Source organism: Callionymus lyra, chromosome 10, assembly GCF_982586985.1.
Source record: "Callionymus lyra chromosome 10, fCalLyr1.hap1.1, whole genome shotgun sequence".
NCBI classification, from domain to species: Eukaryota; Metazoa; Chordata; class Actinopteri; order Syngnathiformes; family Callionymidae; genus Callionymus; species Callionymus lyra.
Genome location: NC_141827.1, coordinates 21,817,726 through 21,841,168, shown reverse-complemented (window position 1 = coordinate 21,841,168; position 23,443 = coordinate 21,817,726). Strand labels below are relative to the sequence as shown.

General features: G+C 38.1%; 3 protein-coding genes across 4 annotated transcripts; 2 read left to right on the top strand and 1 right to left on the bottom strand.

Moving 5' to 3' along the window:
• The first annotated feature begins 806 nt into the window (after positions 1-806).
• On the top strand, positions 807-18,215 carry cers5 (ceramide synthase 5). 2 transcript variants are annotated; one of them, XM_087801018.1, is made up of 10 exons: positions 807-1,102; positions 8,406-8,511; positions 9,936-10,066; positions 10,209-10,266; positions 10,333-10,383; positions 11,154-11,246; positions 13,534-13,662; positions 13,738-13,844; positions 15,665-15,821; positions 17,722-18,215. In XM_087801018.1, exons 1-10 carry the CDS (start codon positions 930-932, stop codon positions 17,878-17,880), a joined length of 1,164 nt encoding a protein of 387 aa, XP_087657144.1. In that variant the 5' UTR covers positions 807-929; the 3' UTR covers positions 17,881-18,215. The 2 variants fall into 2 exon arrangements, with proteins under 2 accessions (XP_087657144.1, XP_087657143.1); XM_087801017.1 differs by lacking the exon at positions 807-1,102 and adding an exon at positions 3,097-3,240.
• Positions 18,216-18,362: 147 nt separating this feature from the next.
• Positions 18,363-20,030, bottom strand: cox14 (cytochrome c oxidase assembly factor COX14). Its single transcript, XM_087801019.1, has 2 exons — positions 19,903-20,030; positions 18,363-18,671 (listed from the first exon to the last, which is right to left on the bottom strand). Exon 2 carries the CDS (start codon positions 18,659-18,661, stop codon positions 18,485-18,487), a length of 177 nt encoding a protein of 58 aa, XP_087657145.1. The 5' UTR covers positions 18,662-18,671; positions 19,903-20,030; the 3' UTR covers positions 18,363-18,484.
• A 922-nt stretch (positions 20,031-20,952) lies between these two features.
• Positions 20,953-22,632, top strand: bcdin3d (BCDIN3 domain containing). Its single transcript, XM_087801078.1, has 2 exons — positions 20,953-21,162; positions 21,900-22,632. The coding sequence occupies exons 1-2, from the start codon at positions 20,953-20,955 to the stop codon at positions 22,431-22,433; spliced, it is 744 nt and encodes a 247-aa protein (XP_087657204.1). The 3' UTR covers positions 22,434-22,632.
• The last annotated feature ends 811 nt before the right edge of the window (positions 22,633-23,443 follow it).

Sequence of the window (23,443 nt, the reverse complement as noted above, 5' to 3'; positions counted from 1 at the left end):
AATGGACGGATATATTTCAAACGTCGAGCACAATCATTATTAAAAGAAACTCCCATATACACGCCGATTTACAAACAGAGTTCAGCAGAAAAATATTACAAATAAAATGTCAAAATGTCAAAACAAAACCTTCCCAAAAAAGTGATATTCTCTGATTCACCGCTGGGATGTGCTGTCGCATACATCCCGGTGATTCCCTTCACAAAGAGGCATCGCTTTTAAACAACTCTAAGGATGACGTCAAAGCGAGAGAAGAATCACTCTGATCGCACATGTGCAGCGAAGACACGCTCGAAACACTTTTCAAACTGAAAGGAAGGTCTTGGGTTCACTTCCTCAATTCCTGTCATCAAAAGGCGGCAGCGCGGTTCGTAAAGCCAACATCTACCAGCTAACGCGGACAGGAAGCGACTTACCTGGTATTTCAAAGTAAAGGCCATAGTGGCGCTTGCGGTCCAATATGTATTTGTAAAATGAAATATACATAGATGCTTTAAACAACAAGTATAGAGTGATTTATCTGATTCGTACTTTGTTAGGAAATAAGGCTTTATTTTAATCGGATTTAAAATTACTTTGTTTAGTTTCACAGATGAAACATCATTAATCTTTACGTTTTATGTTAAGATGAAAACTAAAATCAAATTGTAATATAAAATCAGATTGTTAAATGCGTATCAACGACAAAAGAAACCCTTTTTTTTCAAACGTTACTTTTAGTTAAGGATTATATTCTGAAAGTCAAACGCGGAAGTGTCTTTTGTCCGGTATGCTGCTTCACGTCAATTGAAGTTGCGTGTGGCAAGTCCTCCCAGCGGTTCCGAGGCGTCCATCCAGCAAGTTCCCGAAGAAAAAAACATCACTCCTCGTGGACTACAAGTCGATTTTTTTACCAACTCGGAACACCGGGACGGAGACGTAACGGAAACATGGCTGCGCTCTCAGCCTGGTTCTGGAACGAGCGGTTCTGGCTCCCTCACAACGTCACCTGGGCGGATCTGGCGGACCCAGCACCCGGGGTGGAGTACCCGAAAGTCGGACACTTGTTTACCGCGTTACCACTGGCTTTGTTCCTGTTCTGCTTGAGGATACTGTTTGAAAGGTTCGTCTATTTTAATTTATTTTTAAAATCTCAAGAACTTCCTCTTTTGTTTCAATGTGACTTTATCCTATTTATATCCTAAATATATGGATTTTACTCATTTAAAATCCGCTTTTTTTCTTCTTCTACTTTTATTTTCCTTTAATTTATTATAAACGGAATAAAGCCCTTTTTTTTAACAGATGTACGTGAATGCAACCTTTGACACAATGATCACCAATGTTTTTGTGTGGTTTCCCAATATTACCATCTGGTTACCCAAGGGTTGCGGTGGCAGCGTCAGAGTTGAAGAAGCCCAGATTGTTTTCACCCCCTTAAAATTCCCCAGCGATTCGCGTTGGTCTCCGAGACGTTCCTGTGTCACTTTACTTAGTTGATCATATTGTCCCCACAAAACAACTCTTGGAAGTATTGCTTAAACTGGTCGCGTAAGTTGGACTTGCAGAAACATGTTATCTTGGTATTCCTGCAGCTTTCCCTTTCCTGGTTGCCAGACCTGCCAGATAGTTTCCAACCCATCTGACCCAGTAGAACCCCGATGTAAACCCGGCCAACATGTTCGGGTGGATTAGAAAAAAAAAAAAAAAAAAAACTTTTTTTTTTTTTTGTGATATTCAGGTTCATGCAAATAAATTGATATTCAAAAAATGTTGGATGGATTCAGATAAAATCATGCTTCATGTAAAAATAGTTAAACAATGTCAAATGTGTGTGGCGCAGTCATGGGATGGCGTTATGCCCTAGGACGCACTTTCAAGTCACACCAACCAGAAATAATGTTCTCATAGGTTCTTAGAATATATTAAATCTGCCCTCAAAGTCATCAGCTCGGCGGTCTTGTGGTCCAGTGATGGTTTTACCACCATCCCGGACCTCTCTTATTTGTTCCCCACTCAGCTCCTCCTGTAGGTGTCCTTTGCCTCCCTCAAGCGTCGCTTCACTTCCTGCCCTTATGGCGTCACCTTCTTCCTGTTAAGAACATCCTTGACCTTCTTTTGTTACCCACGGTTTATTATTAGGGTATCAGTCTTAGCAGGGGCGACAACAACGTCTAAGTAGAAATTTAAATGATCCATTAGACGGTTTGTCTGACCCTCGACATCCTTACCATGAGACTTCAGTAGCACATCCCAGTCTGTGGTGTCAAAGCAAGTCTCTGATGGCGTCCTCCCCAACTGGTGTCCACTTCCTGATTGTCCTAGTGGTCCCAGTCTGTCTCTGCACCAGACCAATAGCGGTCCACGGTCGTTGGGGACCATTGGTTTAGGGGACTTTTAGACCCTGTTCATGCTAAGCCCTATCGAAACCGGTTGAATAGACTAGAGGTGCTAAACCAGTTGAAATAAGCCAAGTATGAACGCAAATCAGACGTTTTTTTAAGGGTTTTAAGGGGTTGATAAAAAACACCTCAGGAGTAGGTTTGGTAAGGATTTTCTGGGGTTCGCCGTGGCGAAAACCCTGGTGTGAACGCAATGATGCACCGAGGTCAGCCACAGGCTTCAGCGTAGCCGGATATGTCAGGCGTGCATGAACGCAAGAGGTTTTAATTATGCAGAGACATTTTAACCGGTTAGTATGAACAGGGTCTAAGTAAGTGTTGGAAGTGTACCAATAATTAAAACCCTTACGAAATAATGCTGCTGCATTTATATCTATAGCTCTGAGAGTAAGAACCAGAATTTTAAATCTGATCCTGAAAGAAACTGGCAGCTAGTGAAGCGTTTTAAGGATCGTGGAAATGTGAGTTCTTCTACTAGAGCGGGTCAGAATTCTCTCTGCAGTGTTGTATTAACTACAGGCGAGACAGCTCCTGTCACGTCTTAGGTTATGTTGCCTCTTTCTGAACTCCATGCCTTGTTGCATTCAATTGCATCAGATCGACAACTAGTTGCATCACTGAGTGAGTGGTTCATATTTTTAATGAGCTCATTGTTGTGCAAAAGCCCAACTGGGATCAAACCCCGATAGTTCTGCACGAGAAATGTTTTGTGAAGACCTAATCCTGTTGTTGGATTCAAACTAGTGTCAAATTACATTTACTTGCTTTTTCAACCGTTGGATGAACCAATTTGATCTAATTATTGGTTCTAAATATACATTAGTTGTGGTTTAACTATGACTGGAGGAGCAAGTTCAAGGTATCCTTTTTTTTTTTTTTTTTCAAGTTGCAAGGTTTGCCTTCCGTGCGTAATTGTGTTTGCTTAAATGAAACTGTTTTCCTGGTTATCTCAGGTGAAGCATGACCAACAATGAAGACGCAGGAGGGGGAAAATACAAGTTTTAACTGTGAATGATTTATCCACATTCCAACGTAGATATTGTAACAGTCGCCCGGGTTCAAAATCTTATTTCTATAACATAATATACAAGCTTTTTTATACCAAAACAAAACACGTCGTATGACTAAAAATTAAATAATTCTGAGTGGGACGAACTGGGAGAATTTTCCAGCGTTGCTAGTGTTTTGCCCACAGGATGTTATCAGCTGATGCAACATTTTAGAAAGAGTTCTTTTATTTACAGTTTCAATTTTTAGAAAGTCAGTGAATTTGATACTATCAGGTCGACGTAGCCGGAGAGACACAGCATCCCTTGTTGGTTAAATAAACATTTTCTATTTTTGTTTCAACAAGGTTTACGCTAAAGCCGTCACTGCTTATTTAACACTTATTTTTGTTGTTGTCATTCAGACTACACTGCAATATTTTCTCTACTGTCCGTAGCTCGCGGGCAGGTTTATCCTGAACCAAATCTTGAGCCCGATTTCTTTCAATTATCGTGAGCCGAAATTAAAACATGAAATACTACAGTGACCTTTTTTTCTAGCTGCTGATCAAATAATTCAAAGTATTTGGTGCCAATCGTTTGTATAAAACCCATTAGAAACAGTTTCTGCAAAACTGTCAGACTTGTGTTTGTTCGCTTGAATTTATTTCACTTTTTCGGCTTAATTTTGTTCCGAGCTCTTGACATAGTTCTGCTACAGTTTCATATCTTCTACCGGTATGTGAGTCATGAAATAAAACCAGCAAATGGTTTACTGTGCAGGATGATTCCATCAGTAGTGCGTGTGATTGTTTTAGTTCTACTACACAAACCAAGGTGACATTCTGAAGAAGGAATTTCTTCAGGTTTAGAATTTAATTTAATGATCTAATGAAGTAAATCTTGTGTCGTGACCCACATGGAGATATTATAGGGCAACTTGGTGGTTCAGTTCCAATGTTTGATAGACGCTTCGTAAAAATCGTCACTGGATAACATTTTGTCGGGATATTCCGATGTCTTTAAAAGATAAGCGCTTTGGACAATTAAACTCAATTTCACTTATTGTCTGCGACTGTTAAAAACAAGTTTTATTAAACAAACAAATCATTCAAATGTTAATAATGTCAACCAAAAAAAAAACAGAAAATATTTTTTTAATGACCCCTTCCAACCACTTCCGCCACAACATACGCTTAATTTCCATTAATTGTAGCATTAAATTAATTATTTCTATTTGATTAAAAGCACAATTTAAGATGAATTATCAGGTATTTGTGCTTTACTAACATGTTTTCAAACCCTATCACGCCTCTGTTATAATTTAAATGTCTGTGCGTATATATCTTTACACCCTAATAGTTTACAAAGTTCAACTTGGGGACAATAAACGACTCATTTTCTACCTCGTGAATTTCCTCCTTCTGCGTCTTGCTTGTTACAAATGCCTTATTAAACACAAAAGACATGTCTTTGTTTGCTCATATGTCTGAGCTCGGCGCTGTATTTAGCACCCAGGTAGGTGGGATTGACTGTTTGTATTCTGTCACGGTCAAGTGTCTGTAAAAGAAGACGCCATCAGATATCCAAGCTATCTCTCCGGAGACTTGAAATTGTGCTTGATAAGGACACGCGCTTTAGTCACAGAGCCACCTGTCTCGGGTCCCACAGGATGCATTCAGGAGCCCGAGATCTTATCTCGCTTTTCACCGTTGCCTGCCTGACCGGCTCATTCATGCATTCATGCCTCTGAAATCCTTTTGATTATATTTCGTCACCGTTGTACCAAATGTGCAAATGTAGATTCAAATTATTAGCTGGCAAAATAGAAGATATAAAAAGATTTTTGGTGCATTGATACTCGGTAAAGTTCTGTAACATAGTCGCTGGTTGATCTTTATTTCGTTGTGTCTCTGAGTTGACATATGGTTTAATCTAGTGATTATTAAGTAATAACTGAGTATATTGAATTGATACATTTTTATTTTACTGTATTGACTTTAGCAATCAAATTTTAATGCATACATCTTTTTAGTTCCCGGAAAATGACCTAGTAAAACTATGTTTAGAAAATGACTTGTTCTTTTAAAGGTCACTTCTAATTCAAACCATATATTGTCGTCTCCATCATCAGCTCTTCTGTCAGCATTTGTTATCTGAAGAAGGAGCTGGTGTAGGATGTTCTCCTGAGATCATTGAACAAAATGTAATTCAAGTTTGCTGGTTTGCTCAGAATGAAATCATTGTTTTTCTTCAATGCAATAAGGGTTTTATAGGATATAAAAAGTCAAATGTATTAGTTGAGGATAAAGCTTATGAAACCAATCATTTTTCTTCAGTATTTCAGTAGTTGTTTAAGTTAATTTCATGTCATAGTCGGCAAAGGTGGTCACAGGAGACGAGGTGGAGATAGTTGACGACTATAAGTACTTCAGTGTGTGGCTGGACAGTAAACTGGTCCTGCAACACAGACCACGTGTATAAGAAAGTTCAGAGTCGACTGTACTTTCTGAGGATGCTTCGATCATTTAACATCTGCAGGAAACTCCGATCAGTCTGTGGTGGCCTGTGTTTTATGCTGTGGTATGTTGGGGTGGGAATGTGTCCAGGAGGAGTGTCAACAGGTTGGACAGTATTGACGTTGACTTACCCTGTTTGAATAGTGTTATATAGTTAATACTATTTAAGTATGTATTTGTGGGTGATTTGACTCACTTTTGTGATTGTGATAATGAGTTTGGGCTTTTGTTTTGATCTCAAATGACGTCACAACCAGGATGAATTTTACATATATTTTCTTGTATTTATGTATCAATTGGTTTTTGTCAAGAGGGAAGAAAATTGATGTTCCCACTCAATAAACCCCCTGTAGCTCGTAGAAATGATTGGTTTTACCCGTTTGGTACAGAAAAGTCGAAGCAACAGCTCCTATTGAAAATAAACAACTTCAAATGTTGACGTTTTGCTAATTGAGAGAAAATATGACAAGAGTCAATATTTAGATTTGGTCACGCTATTGTTTGTTAGACAATATTTGCTGATGTCATCAGCCAACAGGAGAGTAAGTCTTTGTGTGTGTGTGTGTGTGTGTGTGTGTGTGTCTACATCATCCTGCTCGTGCTCTTCTTTCTTTGGATTATACCAAAGACGCTTTTAATTGGATTTTTAATGAAAAAAGAAAATCAACCTGTTATGAAAGTAAACATTGGTTGTCTTTCAAAATATACAAAATTCACTTCTTAAACCATTAACTCAAGCATGTTGAACTTCTATTAACTTCCCCTCCAATCCAGGGTTCCTTCTTTACCTGCAGGCTCTTCCTCTCCGCCAGCTGAATCAATCCAGTCTCTTTTTTTCCTTCATCCAAACTAGTTTCTTCTTGTTCCTCTGAAAGCATCTCTCACTACTTTGTCAGAAACAAAGTAGCTTGTGTCCTCATCTTAGCTGTAGATCAGTTGCAGAAACCTTTCCAGGATTTCTTCTAGAATCCCTTGAGGAAGTCCAGGTCACGCCTGGAAGCAAAAATGTTGATGGAATTTGTTTGACATCTTCTTATTTTTTGTTTATTGAAGACATATTTCTGTATTGTCTGGTCAGTCTTTGCTGCTCAGCTCAGAGTCTCCAGAATTTTGGAGATTTTTTGAGTTTAGTTTGTGGCCTTTTGACTCCATGGCTCGTCTGAAGATAAACAAGGAAGAACAAATAGTCACGGTCAACACTAGTCTAGCTTTCTGCTGTTCGTTTGAAATGCTCCTTATCTTCCCATTTGGCAGGAGGGGCTGAACGCTTTTTTATTAATACATTGACCAGAATTCAACTTCAGTATTAATTTAAGGCAAAGTGTTGCAGCAACTTTCAACTGTCCAAATATGTAATTCTAGAAATGCAATACGACCTCTAATTAAGTATAGTTTAGGAATGTGGAGAAAACTGGAAGTACAAGTAGAACATCCAAACGTCTTTTTTTTTTTTATTCTCTGTTTCACATTTTTGTAAAACATCAACTTTCATTAGTTTTTCTTCTTTTGTAAGAAATATTACATTGTTAAACCACTAAAACCAGAGTTGCAAGGTTCAAAATGTCTTGTTTATCGCCCAGAAATACTGTTGACAAAAGTTCTCACGTAGGTTTTATCTTAAGCTGGATAATCCTCAGTTTACGGAGATAATGATCCAGTTACTACAGTGGTGAACTTCATTTTTTATTTTTATCCTCTGACCTTCCTGCTGGCTCAGTTATTGTTCAGTGACGACTCTAACCTGATTATCGTCTCAGGATCTAAGTTCAAACTCTGGTATTTGAGGTGGAAACTCCTCTCGGCTGGACTTGCATCACCACGAAAAACAGAAACTGAAGATTTACTACACGGTTGTGATACATCATTTTTTTGGAAGCACATTCTTCCGGCCATCAGTTCTGAGGGGAAATTCTTGGGGAAGTCAATCGGGTTTTTCCAGTTAAGATGTATTTTAAGTAGAATTGCATCAGAGACTGGGTTTTTTTTTTTTTTATTCAATTATTATTTGCAGAACACAATAGTTCAAAGTGCTGTTGAGTGAGACTTTCCCACCACTTGGACCTTCCTCTGGCTTTGTTAACCATCAACACAATGGGTGTTTTATCACCCACAGACACCCATTTCAATGTGGGCGTGTGCAGGCGCTTTACAAAAAAAAAACAAAGCGTTTGGATTAAAGGTCACGCTCAGAGTCGCCCTCTTAAGACGCCACCGTTAATAAGGTTTTGTAAATGTATTTTTTTAAAGCTGAAATGTGCACCCAAGTTTGTTTTGGTTTTTTTTTTCACATGCACTAAATGGTGGCTCTTGTCACTGTTGTGTATTCAATATTGTCTCCAGTGACACACAAAGTGGTATCTGTGGACACACATCCCAGTGCATATCATCGGATGACTCACCTTTTCCATGAGAAGACAAAAACAAGTTCATTGTTTGTCCCACACGTTTGAAGCGTCTTTTTTTTTTTTCCAGTGTCGCCATCATCCGCTAACCTTCGCCTCTCGCCCCCCTACCAACAGATTTATCGCCAGCCCCTGTGCGGGCAGCATCCGTATCCATGCCGGGGTGGGACGACGAGCGCAGCCCAACACCGTGCTGGAGAAAGTGTTTACATCCATCACAAAGGTTTGTTCATGGGTCTTCCTGCTGGCTTCATGGACCCTGTGGCACCTGCTTGCATGCATTATACAACATCCAGACACAAAGTGGACGGACCACCTTCACGGACGATGTTAGCATGTGCTTTGCTAGCAGATAACCTAGTTAGCTCAAGTACTATACAACCATATGGAAGTATATCAGTCCCGTGAGAATATTGAATTTCTTTAAATCAACATTTCAAATGTTGAAATGTTACATTTTTGTTTGTAAATATGATTTTGTTTTATATAAGCCTCCAATAATTGAATACAATGTATTTTACATTGAAAGATTCAAAATTGTTTGTTTTTTAATAATTTAATTAAAAAATTCTAATGTTTTTAAAAAAAATTCAAACATCGTTTGAAGTTTTATATAGAATTCAAACACATATTTTAGATCTAACTGAAATTTTTATGGATAGTTGGATATTCCAATATATATATATATATATTTTTATTATTTATTTTAAATACAATATAAAGATGGTAATAATAGTTGCGGAAATATGTATATTTTCAAATTTGAAATACTACAAATTAAAAAAATGTATATTTTAGAAAAGTGTTATTTATTACTAGATAATAAAGAGGTGGACATTTTAAAATAGAAATTATTATTCAATTATTTTTAAACCACCAACGCTTTAAAATGTGAACATTGTTAATGTTACATTCATCCATTCAATATTGTGTTGTCACTGATATACTTCAATAGCACTAAGTCAAACTAACATATATAATAAAAGCCTTTTTTATCACAAGATACAAACATTAACGTTAAGAAACAAGCCTAGTGATAAATATGAGATTTTCGGTGGCTCGTGGAAAATAATGACTGTAGAAAACAATTACTTTAACCATCCTGTCAATTGATCGGATGCTGATATGTCCATCAAACTCTCTTCACTCTTTTCGTCAGTTGAGATGACTTGCTTAGGAGGCGTGGCTTTTGGTGGGGGGAGTCTGAAAAGATGGAGTTGGACTTTTGAATTCAAATTTTCATATACACCACGTCTTACTCTTTTCTTTTATAATAAAAAAACAGCATGTCTTCAATTACTATTTGCAAAATGGTACGGGTTGTTTCACATCGGTATTGGAGCTCAGTGGAGCATGATGGTAAATATCTTTGATTAAAATACTACTAAAATAAAGACAAAACATGGTACTTTGTCATGGAAATTACGTCCTTCACTGCTGGAAATTCTCGACCATGTTCAACCATGATGCCTTGCACTATTAGCATGAGTCACAAATCCGAGGAGTAGATAAAGGAACTGAAATCAAAACATCCAATGCAATCCGAAGTCTAATAGAAGAAGTCCTCATCATCTTTACTGTGTCCAGAAGTCAACGCGTCTCTTCCTCTGTGTCATGGTTCAATAAAGTTTTTGTTTTTTTTAACAGAATCCCGACTCTCGCCATCTAGATGGACTCTCGAAGCAGCTGGACTGGGATGTACGGAAAGTCCAGCGCTGGTTCCGGCACCGACGGAATCAGGATAAACCTAGTACACACACCAAGTTCTGTGAAAGCATGTAAGGCTCCGTTTTTTTCATAACGTTTAAACAAACTCTTGTTCACTGAATCGTTCTTCTTCTTCCTGCAACACTGGTGTATTTTTAAACGTCTTAAATCAGCTAGATACTCTGGATGAAGATTCTGTGTGTTCACTTCCAGGTGGAGGTTTACGTTTTATTTATTCATATTTATCTATGGGATCCAGTTTCTGTGGCAGGTGAGCTCAGCCACGCTCAAGTTTTCTTCCACCTGCTGAACTAAACCTGTCTTCTGCCCGTCGTAGACTCCTTGGGTGAGGGATACACGGCACTGCTGGTACGGATACCCATACCAGGTACATCCGTTTGTTCTGGATGTCATTGCGTGTAGGCGTGTAAGAAAATATGTATAGTTTATTTTTCAAATCATATTTTACTTTTACAATCATTCTTTAATGGTCTATACATATGCTGTATGAAATGAAATGATTAATTTTATGCAAATAGTCACAGTGTTTGTTCATTTATGTGTCAAAATTAATGGCTGAACGCTAGATGGCCGCAATGTCCTAAAGGAACAATGAAATCTCGCAAGTTTCCCGATCTTGACTGAGGACGAGAGGATACAGTTGACTGCAGCAGCTTTTAAAGCTGATTTTTGGACGCATTTTGGTGTCTAAGCAAAAGAAAAATGAAAATTCTGTAACGCCAGAGACAAGTATTCGACAATACTACAAATATATTGTTTCTATGTTATCGTGATATATCACAATGTATCATAACGTTGCCCCTGTATCGTGATTCATAGTGTATTGGCAGATTCTTGCTAATACACACCGCTAATTCCCATTCAGCGTATTCTTATAATAATATGTAAGAGTCTTAATTTTCCGTAGAATGTATCATTGTTGGTCGTCTAGTCAAGACAAATCCTGCAGAATCCGCATAGTTTCAGTCATAAACTTCTGATCACACATTTGTTCTTCAAACCCTTAAGAAACCTCAGTGGAGGCCGTGATGAGAAGCATGCTGCGTATAAACATGTGACTTCATCGAGGAGGATATGCAGCACGAGATCATTTTCAACACCGTGATGATCACATGAATCCACTTTGTGTTCCCGCAGACGCTCAGCTCTGGACTCTACTACTATTACGTGACGGAACTGGCCTTCTACTGGTCGCTCATGTTCTCCCAGTTTATAGACATTAAAAGAAAGGTGAGAGGAGGAAACGTGTCTGAAATCTTTCTCTTCTTTGTTTGCGTCTTATGGTTTGAGCTCATTGAAAAGGTGTCTTCTTAAGCTTTTCTGATGAATATTTGGTTTTATGGGCCAAATACAATCTTTTTTATATGTATTTGTATGTCATTTTTAAAATGTTTCAATCCATTTTTAATTCAATGTATTCTCTAACATCTCATGATATGTTTTTCATCCACTTTTTTTAATTATCTTCATATTTTAAGTATTTTTGTTTAATTTTCTGATACATTTTCCCAGGATTTCAGGGTTTTTATTGTTTTTAAATATTCCTATTTTTTTTTAAATATTATATATTCAGTCAATTTTGTTACACAATTGTTTTGTTTTTTGCAGTGTTTTAAACCATAATATTCAAAAGAAAGGTCATAGAATAGTACCAAAACTTAATTTATCTATTTAGACTAATAACATTAGCAAATATGAAGAAGAAAACCCACATTAAGCAGATGCTAACAGTTTTTCACCTAATCTTTAATATTTCGAAATTTGTCATTTTTACCAATTTTCCTTATTTAATACAGTTTTTTTTTTCATTTTGTATGTTCAAATTTATTTTGCATTTTTAGCTTCAACTAATTATTTCGTCAATAATATTACATATCACTTTCTCATGATAGTCTTAACTATTTCTTTAATGAATAAACCCTAACTTATGGACTATAAACTGCTACTTTTTTCACACGATGCGGCTTTTCTATAGAATTATAACGCCCTCCAGAGAGAGTGGTAACACGGCAGTAAGATGGATAGATAAAAGAAGAACAATAATAGAAATTTCCCTACCAGAACATTTATTGTCAAGTTTGAGTTGCCTGCTTTTATTCCCTCAGAGAGAGTTTGCATTGACTTTACTTTACGCTGCAGTCTCTTCGACTCACTGAAAAGAATCGGCTTTCATTAGGAATTGGGCAATTACTTTTTAACATCTTTTTAAAATTCACGCTTTCAAACATTACCCGACATGACACAGGATAAACAAAAAGCTTTGTGTCGATGTGTGTTTAATTTCAGCTGTTTAAATGTCAAATATGAGCACGTAAAACTGACTCACATGTAAATGCAAAGTCAACAGCAAAACTCAATTCTAATTTGTAACCTTCAGCGATGCATATTAAATCTTGTTGAACTTTTGTTAAAAAGCGGTTGAGCTGCTGCTGCTCTGTCAGTGTATTGTGTTTCCATCTCTGCGTCATGTGATGGCAGCGTGGTTCAGGCCTAACTCTGTGAGCATGATTGAAATTCCTCTCTTAACTTAGTTAGTGAGAATCCCCAGTCGGGTGTAAAGTTAAACCGCTGGGTTCACCGTCAACTCTTAAAAACACAGAACTTTTCTTCAGTACCATCTCACCGACTGACGGCTCTTTGTTGAAGCTGGAAGAGACGACGAGTGCGTCGATGAGTGGACTTTACTTTTGTTGAGCTGTCAGAGCAGATGCCTGGACTGTCGGCTCCGTCTGGCTCAGAACCTCCACTGGTCTGTCCAGCAGAACTCATTTGCTTTTATGAGGGTCATTAAGATGATGACAGCAGAGTGAGGTTGTAAGTGAATTGTGACCATTTTCTCTTTTAGTAAATGTGTCGTTTTCATTTCAATTTTCTTTTATTTAATTTGTCAGGCGTCTTCTTGTCGGGATTTTATCATTCTGGGGGTTTTCTTTCCCTTCTTTCTTTGAATAACTTGTTATTTTCATCTGCGATGGAATTTTAATCTCGAACATTATTTTCTTGTTTATTTAAGAATTTAATGTAATATTTAATTATTGTACCATCATTTTTAATAATCTCAATGTTAAAACTTGTTTATCATCATCAGCATATAATGATTTTCTCTTAAAATATAACATGGAAAAGATACTTAAGATTATAACACAAATTAATATAAAATTATAAAAATGTAATATTACGTTGTTTATTATTTTAAATGTTTTTTCTCATCGGGTTTTGTTTCTTTTTTTCTCAATATTTCATTAAATATTCTTAGCGATGATGTTGCCGTATTATATGTTATTATCATTGTGCAGAGCCTTGTGCAGATCAATAGATACATTTTAAGGTTTAATGTGACATTAAAACTGATAATTCTACCCTAAGGTATCACTGATATTTCTTGACACCTAATTTGAGTTATTTGTGTATTTATTTATAAACCAATGATCACTTTTTTTTACACTTAACTTTATCCTTTTCATCCGAAGAAGATAAAAGAGTCTGTTTTTCAAGATGGTCTCCTCTTCTATGGCAGGATTTCCTCGCCATGTTCATCCACCACTTGGCCACGGTCGGCCTCATCAGTTTCTCCTACGTCAACAACATGGTGCGGGTCGGCAGCCTGGTGATGTGCGTTCACGACGCATCCGACTTCCTGCTGGAGGTGAGTGTGTAGAAGTCGACGACATCCTTTAAAAACCGCTGCCAGATCTGACCGGTCGCTCTCTTCCACTCGCAGGCCGCCAAGATGGCCAACTACGCAAAGTCCCAGCGTCTGTGCGACTTCCTCTTCATCATGTTCAGCGTGGTCTTCTTCATCACACGGCTCGTCGTGTATCCCGTTTGGTAAGTGCATGATGGGTAATTCATATGGTCAGTCACCTCTTGCTGAAAGAAACTCCCTGGATAATTAAAAAAATACTTTTTTGCATTTATTAAAACACCAACAAATTAAATTACCTTTATTTACTTGAATTGGGAAAACATTATTGTTTTACAATATTCAAATTAAGCAACAATTTGGGCAATCAAAACAAAAAGGGCTCTATTTTTGTAAATATTTTTGACTTTTTAACAACAATTTAATTACCCTGAAAAGTAACTGGATGGTTTTTAGTCATGAATTGGCTAAATTTGTTTATTAAGTTTAACTTGTTTTACATAATTATAGCAGAAAAGTTGACTCTGGAGTCGACTGTATCCTCACGTCCTCAGTCACCGCTGGAATGTCATTGACGTAGTAACTTCTGCCATCTAGAAGCCGGACACCTTTGATATTTTCATGTTTATTGTAAAAAAAAACAAAAAACATTTTTTACATTTTATATACACTTTATTGAAATGTATATTTTAAATCTAATTTGAAAGCCAAAAAAATAGATAGTCATGTTGAATATGTATACAGTGTCATGTAGTGATGAGCTGATGAGGCTTCATGTAACAGTGTCATGTTGTTTATAGGTCAGTAGGTGGCGACATCAGTTTAAAAATGATGTGACGTTTCATTAGAACACTTGTTTAAAACAAAGAAAAATAGTGCAGTGACCACCATCTAGTGGACTCTGAAAATAATGACACTGTTTCATGAAGCTTCATCAGACCATCACTAGTGTCGTAGACAGAAACGTTGTGATATTTAAGTGTACGCAAATACACGTTTACATTGAGGCCTGATAAAACTGGCAAACGGGTGACTTGTGGCTCACAAGACATACATTTAAAGAGAATTGCCCAATAATATTTCTTATTTTAAATGATGGACTTTTGAGTGTATTAATGTGGCCCAATTATTAACAATTAGTACAATTTTAAAAACCTTTTTTCCCCCTTTATTCCATTCATTCTTTTTGTGATTATTATCCCTCAAAATAAACTCCTTGTAGATAATGTTAAATGAATGTTTCACTCATATTTTAGATGTTTTTCTTTGTCACTTTTGGTTGAACTGCTCCTCACAACAGTAACGATAATGTTCCATTATCATGAACATCGGTGCGAACGATGCAATCTAAGTAAAAACACAAATGTGGCAACCATTATCTCGAGGAGGATCTTTGAAAAGAAATGCGTGAGTAAAAAGAAAGAAATTCGATGACATCATGAGACAAACGTGTGACTGACAGCCTCACTGAGAGACGCACAGATAAATGTTGCGTCACGATACAAAATCCTTAAGTTTGTCGGCTTTATAAACGAACCAGCGGGAGGAAGCGAACCTCCAGATAAAACCCCTTTATCTCCTGCTATTGTAAGGGATAAGAGGGCGGCTTGAATCACACGAGGCCGTCACGGAGATCGTTTAAGTTGATGATTCTGACGGCGGTTCTCAGTAGTCACTCTTGTCGGATGGAAAAGCTGGAGGGACAAAAGCCACGCGTCCGTGAGCGAACAGTAACCCGAGCGGCGGTATTCAGTGTCTTGTTGAGGACGATCCACGGAGCTAGTGTTGCTGCCGCGCTGAAATCCAAACCTCTGCAGGGGGGGAAGGGGGGGCGACTTCCTGCCGCTCACCTGGATGTAACGCATGACATCACCCAATTACTCTGAAACAGCCCAGCAGTTATGAGCGACTGATTGGCCGATCGGTTTACAGCCGCAGGGGAGATTTCGAGGCAGCTTTTTAAAGGTTAAATTTTTTTTAAAGTCTTCTCTATCGCTCCTTTTAGGGTCCTCAACTCCACCATGTTCGAGAGCTGGGCCATCGTGGGGCCGTACCCGTCCTGGTGGCTCTTCAACATTCTGCTGCTGGTCCTGCAGGTGCTGCACGTCATCTGGTCCTACCTGATCGCCAGGATAGCCATCAAAGCCCTGCTGCGGGGAAAGGTGGGTCTGAACGCTGACATCGCTCCTGTCGAGTTCCATGAACCTGAAGTTTGACAATAAACGCATCAGACAGCAGGCAGACGCGTCACTCTCCACCGGAGGGATTTATTAAAGACCTCATTAGCGCACTGTATGTTCACCTGAGCAGAAACTCAAAATGTATAACAAATTCAACATAAATATTTTTACAATAGTTTATTTATCTCTTCAATGAGAAAATACGACCTGAATTATCAAGTTTATGAACGTAAGAACTCTTAATTAACAGACTATAATCTTTTTGACGTGTTAAGTATAACAAACTTCAAGTCGTGTTTTGTCGTTTTTCTTGAAATTGACAAGATCGTAGTCGAGGTGTTTTAGCTGGTATTTTAGGACTTGAAACAGTAGCTGAACGAACACTAATATCTGGTCATGCATGAGTTGTTATAAGTATATAGATTTATATATATATATATATACATACATATACAAACGGTCTCAGTCTAGCAATTAACCAGAAATAAAATCAGGTTTTTCTACTCACTTTCTAGCTAAATAAATGCTAACCTGCTAGTGATGTGTTGACGAGGCTTCATCAAACGGTTGATGAGGTATCACGATACAGCCCCTTTATCTTGAAAGACCACTAGATGGCACTGACGGTTTGAAATTCATGTCAGGTTTCTTGAATTAGAAGATTATAAAGCAGAGTTTAGTGGGATTTCAAGATGAAGACGCTGTATCATGACACGTCCTCAACTGTTTCATGAAGCCCCATCAACACATCACTGTCAGAATGCTAATCGTCATCGCTAAGCTGTTAGCATGTGGTTTGAGCTAACGCAAGAGTTTTCCCGCACAAACCTGAACCTCGACTTTGTGGCCGACACTCTTCTACCATCGCTGTTATAAACCCTCCCTTGTTTCCATTCTTCTTTTCCAGCTTCCTTCTCCTCACAGACACACTTTTCCGTCCTCTCCGGCGGGCGAGAGCTGGAGACGCCGTCTTTCTGTCTTTCTCTGTGCTGTGATGCGTCTGTTCCTTCTCTCTGCCTTCACCTTCTTCTGTGTCCGCCTCGACAGCAGGGCTTCTCCTCAAGTACCTCCACTGGGTGTCTGAGCCGTGACACAAACTCCATGGGTGTGTCTATGGAAATGTGCATCAGTGGCATCGCAATATTGAATAGTTGAATTTAATGTTATTTTATTTTATATTTAGAACGAGTTATTTTTGTCGTTTAAATGTTTGACAACAATTTCTGAATTGAAAGGTTTGTTTTTCCCTTTATTTTGAATTGATTTTCTTTATTTTAAAAGTACATTTCCTAACTTCAATATTTTCTAATTGGTAGTCTTTTAAATTCGATATAAATATATTGGTACAATATTGCCACATTTGCTGGTACAATACCAAAAGAGTACTGAGCTTCTTATTGTCAGTAATGTAAAGAAAGGTACTGACAATAAAACTGATTCTTATTTGCACATAAGGGTAGTTTTACAGTTTGAATTTAAAAGTTGGAGCTCAGTGGATTAGTTTTGTTAGATGCCGCAATTATACCAACATTTTAAATTGAATTTAAAAGGCAAAAAACTTGAATTTAGAACATTTATTTTAGAATGAGTGGAATCAAAATATCAAACTCTGTGTAAAAAAAATAATTGTGAACACATTTCAACCTTTCAATGTAGAAATAATTGAATTCCAGTAGTAAATAAAAACAAATCCAACCTTTTGATCTTGAGTTTTTTAGAATTAAATTAAAAAAAATACTCAACATTTCAATGAGTGAAAGTTTCTTTATTGGAAGTGTTAAATTAAACCAATCAATATTCTGATGGCATCGGTTTACGTTCATACTTCTCAACAGATCCGTTAATGGTTATTCATCTCACGTTTGAATGGTTCTGCCTCCAGGTGTGCAACGACGTCCGCAGCGACATCGAGAGCAGCTCGGAGGACGAGGCGGACCCGCCGGCCCTCGACCCCATGACCTCCGCTCACATGTCCAAGGGCGAGAACGGCACCAACGGTCACTGCGCCAGAGCCAGAGTCCACAACAACCACAGCTTGTGACCAGCAGACTTGAACCAGGGCGGCCTCTGCTGGCTGTCACCGGGAACGCCCCCCCTCCTCCCTCCTCACAGCGCCCTCTAATGGAGAGGAAGATCACAGCTTTAAATTTTGTTTTGTCCAAACGTTGGGATTCAGTGCTTGAGTTTTTGTTGAATGTTCTCTCCCAGTTTTTAATGGCCAGATAAACTTGCGTTTTATGCTCCGGGGAGGTTTTTGTTCACAGATCGCCGTCGCCGAGTGCCATCATTTCGAAAATATTGACCATATTGTGTTACGTTGTGGAGATGACGCGGTGGTTTCTGTTCTTCGCTAACCGGGTGAACTCGCTTTTGTGACTTCTTTTACTTTTTCTTTTTTTTTTTATCGTCTTCTCGACCAAATGTTGTTGCCACTGTGCCTGAAAGCTTGAGGGACTTCCTGTGATGCAAGTGCCTTTGTTGGACTTCTAAATATTATCCAGTGTGGAAAACATCACGTTGCACTTTTTTTTTTCTTGTGGATTAAATACATTTAATATAAATCAATCTTGACACATGTTCTTCTCCTTCATGGTGACGTTCCTCTGCACTCTCTCCATCGGAATCGTCGAGAACACGGTAAGAGATCAGTCTTTCATGAGGTTGGGGTCCTGGTTTTCCGCCGCCAGCTTCTGCTGGACCCTGTACTGATAGAACTGGTACGCTCTGACGGAACACAGGTAGCCGCCGTACGCCGTCAACAGCACCATCGACGAGCTGAAGATCTTGTACCCGACGTCCGCCACACGCTTCCCAGACACCATGTTGAGGGTTCTGTAGGGAAATGACACGCGTGTTAAGGCTGAGAAGTTGAACATCGTGATGGGAGTTCCAGATGTTCTACGTTGCGTTTGCAACATGGTCCTTTTTTTAAACCTGGCTTAACTGATTTCTGAGAATGGTAGTGATCGGTTCACAAAGCTTCATGAAACAGTGTGATGATGTTTAGAGGTCAGTAGGTGGCGCCATCAGTTTAAAGGTGATGTGATGTTTCATTAGAACAGTTCAAAACAAAAGGAAAATAGTGCAGAGAATACCATCTAGTGGATTCTGAGTACAATGACACTGCTTCATCAGACCATCACTAAAGAATGGTATATTTTTTTGTTTAATATATTTTTCGCTTTCAAATTATATTTAATTTTTTATCATGGGTCTTTATTGGAAATTCATCAGTGTGTGTAAAACAATTTAATTTTTCTTTACAATTCACACGCGAATATTCATGTGAAATGTTCACTTTGGTGTTGCCATTTAACTTCCGGCCACAAGATGGCAGCAGTCATAACGTCCTCCGCGGCTATAGAAAAGGGCCATGACTGAGGACGAGAGGATACAGCTTGCTCTCCAGGTGCTTTTAAAGCTGATGTTCGAGAATATATCTTCATTTAGCCAAAAGAGAGTGGGGAAAAAAACCCAAGGTTTGACTAAAATTCGGTGAAATTTTTACGAAAAATATGCATATGCATCGAAATAAATTGTGAGATTGCAACTAACTTTTGGGGAGTTTATTTTCGTCTTCAAAGCACTTTTTACCTCTGAAAATTAAGACAATTCTTCACAAAACACAAAACTTCAGTCAATCTATAGCTTAATTCATGTTGTAGAAGAACAACGTTGCAGAGAAAAACCAAATTTTAAAAATGTTTAAAAAAAATACCACTCAACTTAAGGTATAACTAATTTAATATCTGGGAATGTACACGCACAGAAAATACAATTCTTAAAAGGTGAAAGATGAAGACCATCAATGTTGCTGAAGGTTTGAAAATAAATCTAAATAATTATCAGATAAACTAAAAACGAGCAGATGTATTCGATAGTTGTATATTCTTGGCGTAAGTTCATGCATCAATAAATATACCAGGAAGTTCTTCACCTGTTAATAACATTGGTGAACGTGACGTGAAGTCGTTGTCATTCATCTTTTATATCGAAATAAGGAACTCATCTTCCAAATACAACATGCAGGTCACACGTAGAAATGTTAGAGTTTTGCTTTTACCTTGATTTGTGAAATTCACGTTTGGTTTCCTCGACGTCACAGAGCGAACATGCGATGTTAGCAGAGAAGCTAAGTCACCTTAGCTTTCGTAAGCTACGGAAGCCGAGCAGCAGTAGTGTCGCTTTTCTTCTCTTATTTCATTGGTGTGTTGACAAGTTGATGCAGCGACACCAAGTGGTTTCTTCAGTTAATATCAAGGAAGATGTAAACGTTGAATAACAAGATCCAGTATCTGGCGATTCTTTTTCAAGTGCTGTAAACTAAATTATATTAATTTATATACCTGTAATTATTGCTAGTATTAGCATGTAGAACTTTTTTGCACCTGTACATCTTGTGTTTGTATCAAATTGAAACAACGCGATACACTACGGAGCCCCAGAGGTGACATGTTTATTTTATTATCACGTGATACTATTATGTCGAGATGAAAAAAATGCATCTATTATGAAGGACGATAAATGACTTATGTATAAATAAATGTATGGATTAATATCAATATGTCAAAATAAATAAATGACTTCTGATGTAATTTTTGTCAAAGAATGGAGCTGTTTTACATTTTGTCATTTATACATTTCTTCATACATTTATTGATACATTTTGACATTATTTATACATTTTAACATTTATTTATACATGTCTTTATACATTTTGACATTTCTTTATACATTTTGACATTTCTTTATACATTTTAACATTTATTTATACATTTTTATTAATACATAAGTCACTTATCGTCGTTCATATCTATGTTACCTCCGGGGCTCCATAATACACTGCATATACAAATATTTATATTTAAATGTTTATTTTTTTAGGTATTTATTTTATTTTTTATGTATTTTTTTGATTTATGTATTCAATTTCACCACCAATCAGTTATATTTTAATTCAACAGTTTAAAGGTGAAATTTATTTAAGTATCATACCATATTAGTAACATAAAATCGAATGTTATTTATCACAAAATGTCTGTTTAAACGTATGGGGCGTGGTCGAATGAGGACACGTGACCAGCACCCCGGAAGTAAACACCTACCAACCAGCATGGCGGCCTGTGAAGATGATGAATCAAGCGTCACCTGTTCTGAGGCGATGATAGATTCTGGTGCTGCTCCTTATGGAAACTTTATCAACTATTACACTTTCAACGAACCAAAGAACAGACTGACTTTGATTCCCCAAACCTTGCTTCAGGATCTGGGGTACGAAGGTGGTTCCCAGGTTCTTATGTTGGATGTTGGCTGCAACTCAGGGGTGAGTTTTCAACGAAATGTCAATTAATTTAATAATATAAATAACGTTTGAATGTCATCGTGTATAGTTACATCTTGTTAGAGATGTTCAATTAACGCTCAAATAGCTAAAAAAAAGACATTTGTCTTGTATTCTTTGCATATATCAATATGAATAAGTGAAAAGTACATCTTCGTTCAACATAAAGAAATCCTATGTTGTGTTAACAACGCTGGCAATACAAGTTTTTGATTCTGATATGATTAAAAAAAAACATGAACACAATGAACATAACACTATCATACATCATAAAATGCATGAATAAAACGATATTATTACAAAAAATGTTTTGAAAAAGCCCTGATACAAATTACAAAACAAAAAGGAAAATATACACATTTACCTATGTATATGTATACTGTAATAATGTATTGCTATTTTATTATTAGTTTTATTAGGTAGGTATGTTTTGCACTGCATGTTTAATCAAATATGTATTTACTCTTAATCTTGCCAACTTGCTGACGTGAAACCTTACCTTATATAATAAAGGAATATCTTATTCTTAAATAATCAATAAAAACATCTTAACCTCATTAAAGAAGGGAATTGAAAATTAATGCATTTTTCAATTTGTCAAGATTCACTTTCGATATTAAAGTGTAAAAATGATAATGTCTGTTGGATGTAGTGGAGTAATGTGTCCACAAGGTGACGCCCTTCGATGAACTTGTTTCCTATGCGTCCTGCTCCTGCAGGAGCTCAGTGTCGCCCTCTACCAGCATCTGCTGCAGGAACATAGTGAAGTCCACCTTCTGGGCTTCGACCTGGACCAGACGCTGATCCAGCAGGCCACGAAGATCAACCCTGTTCCCGACAGAATCACCTTCATCCCTCTGGATGTGACCCAGGACTCCGAGCGGCTCGAGGACTACCTGAGCCGGCACGGCTGCTCCCGCTTCCACCTGACCGTGTGTCTGGCCGTCACCATGTGGGTCCACCTGAACCACGGGGACTCGGGTCTCCTGCGGCTGCTGTCCCGCCTCGCAGCCGTCAGCCAGAACCTCCTGCTGGAGGCCCAGCCCTGGAAGTGTTACCGCTCGGCAGCCCGGCGCCTGAGGAAGCTGGGCCGATCGGACTTCGACCACTTCAAGACTCTGGGCATCAGAGGAGACATCAGCGGGCACGCCACCGAGTACCTGGAGGGACAGTGTGACATGGAGCTGGTCCGGAACTTTGGGAGTACAGCCTGGGACCGGCAGCTGCTGCTTTTTCAGAAGAGAAGAACTTAGTTAAACCTCTCAAGATGTTGTTGAATATTAACCTCATGATTAAAATGTTTTGATACATTTTGGTGCTTTTTCATCGTCAGCTGACAGGCAGTCAAGAAATAATGTTCAAATAATTATTGATCTACATTAAAAGTCAACTAATGTGTAGATTTAAGTGTGTCTTAAATACATGTTGGACTCTATTGTACTCATCAGTATGTGTCTGAACAAAACTCTCTTTTCATTGAAATATATACATTAGAAAATGTGTAATGTGCGTTGAGGTTTGTCACTGCATGTCATAAAACCCCAGAAGTTTCCACCTCCAAGGGACTTGTTGTATAAACAAAGCAGGGTTGATTACAGCTGGCTGGGTCAGGAAGGTTGGACATGAATTGCCGTTATACAATGAAATAAATACATTATAAAAATATGAATATATACAGATACGGTTTTCAAGAGCAATGAAAAGCAGAAAGAAAAACATTGACACAATATAAGACGAGGTAAGAATGGAATCTCCATGGACTATGATGTTTGCAGATGCCATTGTGATCTGTGGTGAGAGCAGGTGGAGATGCTCTAGAAAGGAGAGGAATGGAGGTTAGTCGCAGCAAGACAGAATACATGTGTGTGAATGAGAGGAACCCAAGTGGAACCATGAGGCTACCGGGAGTGGAGATGAAGATGGTGAAGGATTCAAAGTATTTAAGGTCAACAGTCCAGAGCAGAGGTGAAGAAACATGCTCAAGCTGGGTGGAGGAAAGTGTCAGGATTAATGTGTGATAAGAGTATCAGCCAGAATGAAAGGAACGATGTACGAGACAGAGGTGAGACCGGAGATGCTGTATGTTCAGACAGTGGCACTGAGGGAAAGGTAGGAAGCAGAGCTGGAGGTAGATGAAGATGTTGAGGTTCTCTCTGGGAGTGACGAAGATGGATCAGGAACGAGTCAATCAGAGGAACATGTTGGATGTTCTGGAGATAAGGTCAGAGAGAATGAGATGGTCATGTACAGAGGAGGGATAGGG

What these genes read in the sequence shown, in the direction of transcription:
- cers5 (XM_087801018.1), top strand. Translation starts at nt 930, where the DNA reads ATGGCTGCGCTCTCAGCCTGGTTCTGGAACGAGCGGTTCTGGCTCCCT. An exon ending in ACCAAGTTCTGTGAAAGCAT is followed by an intron (nt 10,067 to 10,208) that starts GTAAGGCTCCGT and finishes GTTCACTTCCAG; the next exon opens with GTGGAGGTTTACGTTTTATT. An exon ending in AAGCCCTGCTGCGGGGAAAG is followed by an intron (nt 15,822 to 17,721) that starts GTGGGTCTGAAC and finishes TTCTGCCTCCAG; the next exon opens with GTGTGCAACGACGTCCGCAG.
- cox14 (XM_087801019.1), bottom strand. Translation starts at nt 18,661, where the DNA reads ATGGTGTCTGGGAAGCGTGTGGCGGACGTCGGGTACAAGATCTTCAGC.
- bcdin3d (XM_087801078.1), top strand. Translation starts at nt 20,953, where the DNA reads ATGGCGGCCTGTGAAGATGATGAATCAAGCGTCACCTGTTCTGAGGCG. An exon ending in ATGTTGGCTGCAACTCAGGG is followed by an intron (nt 21,163 to 21,899) that starts GTGAGTTTTCAA and finishes CTGCTCCTGCAG; the next exon opens with GAGCTCAGTGTCGCCCTCTA.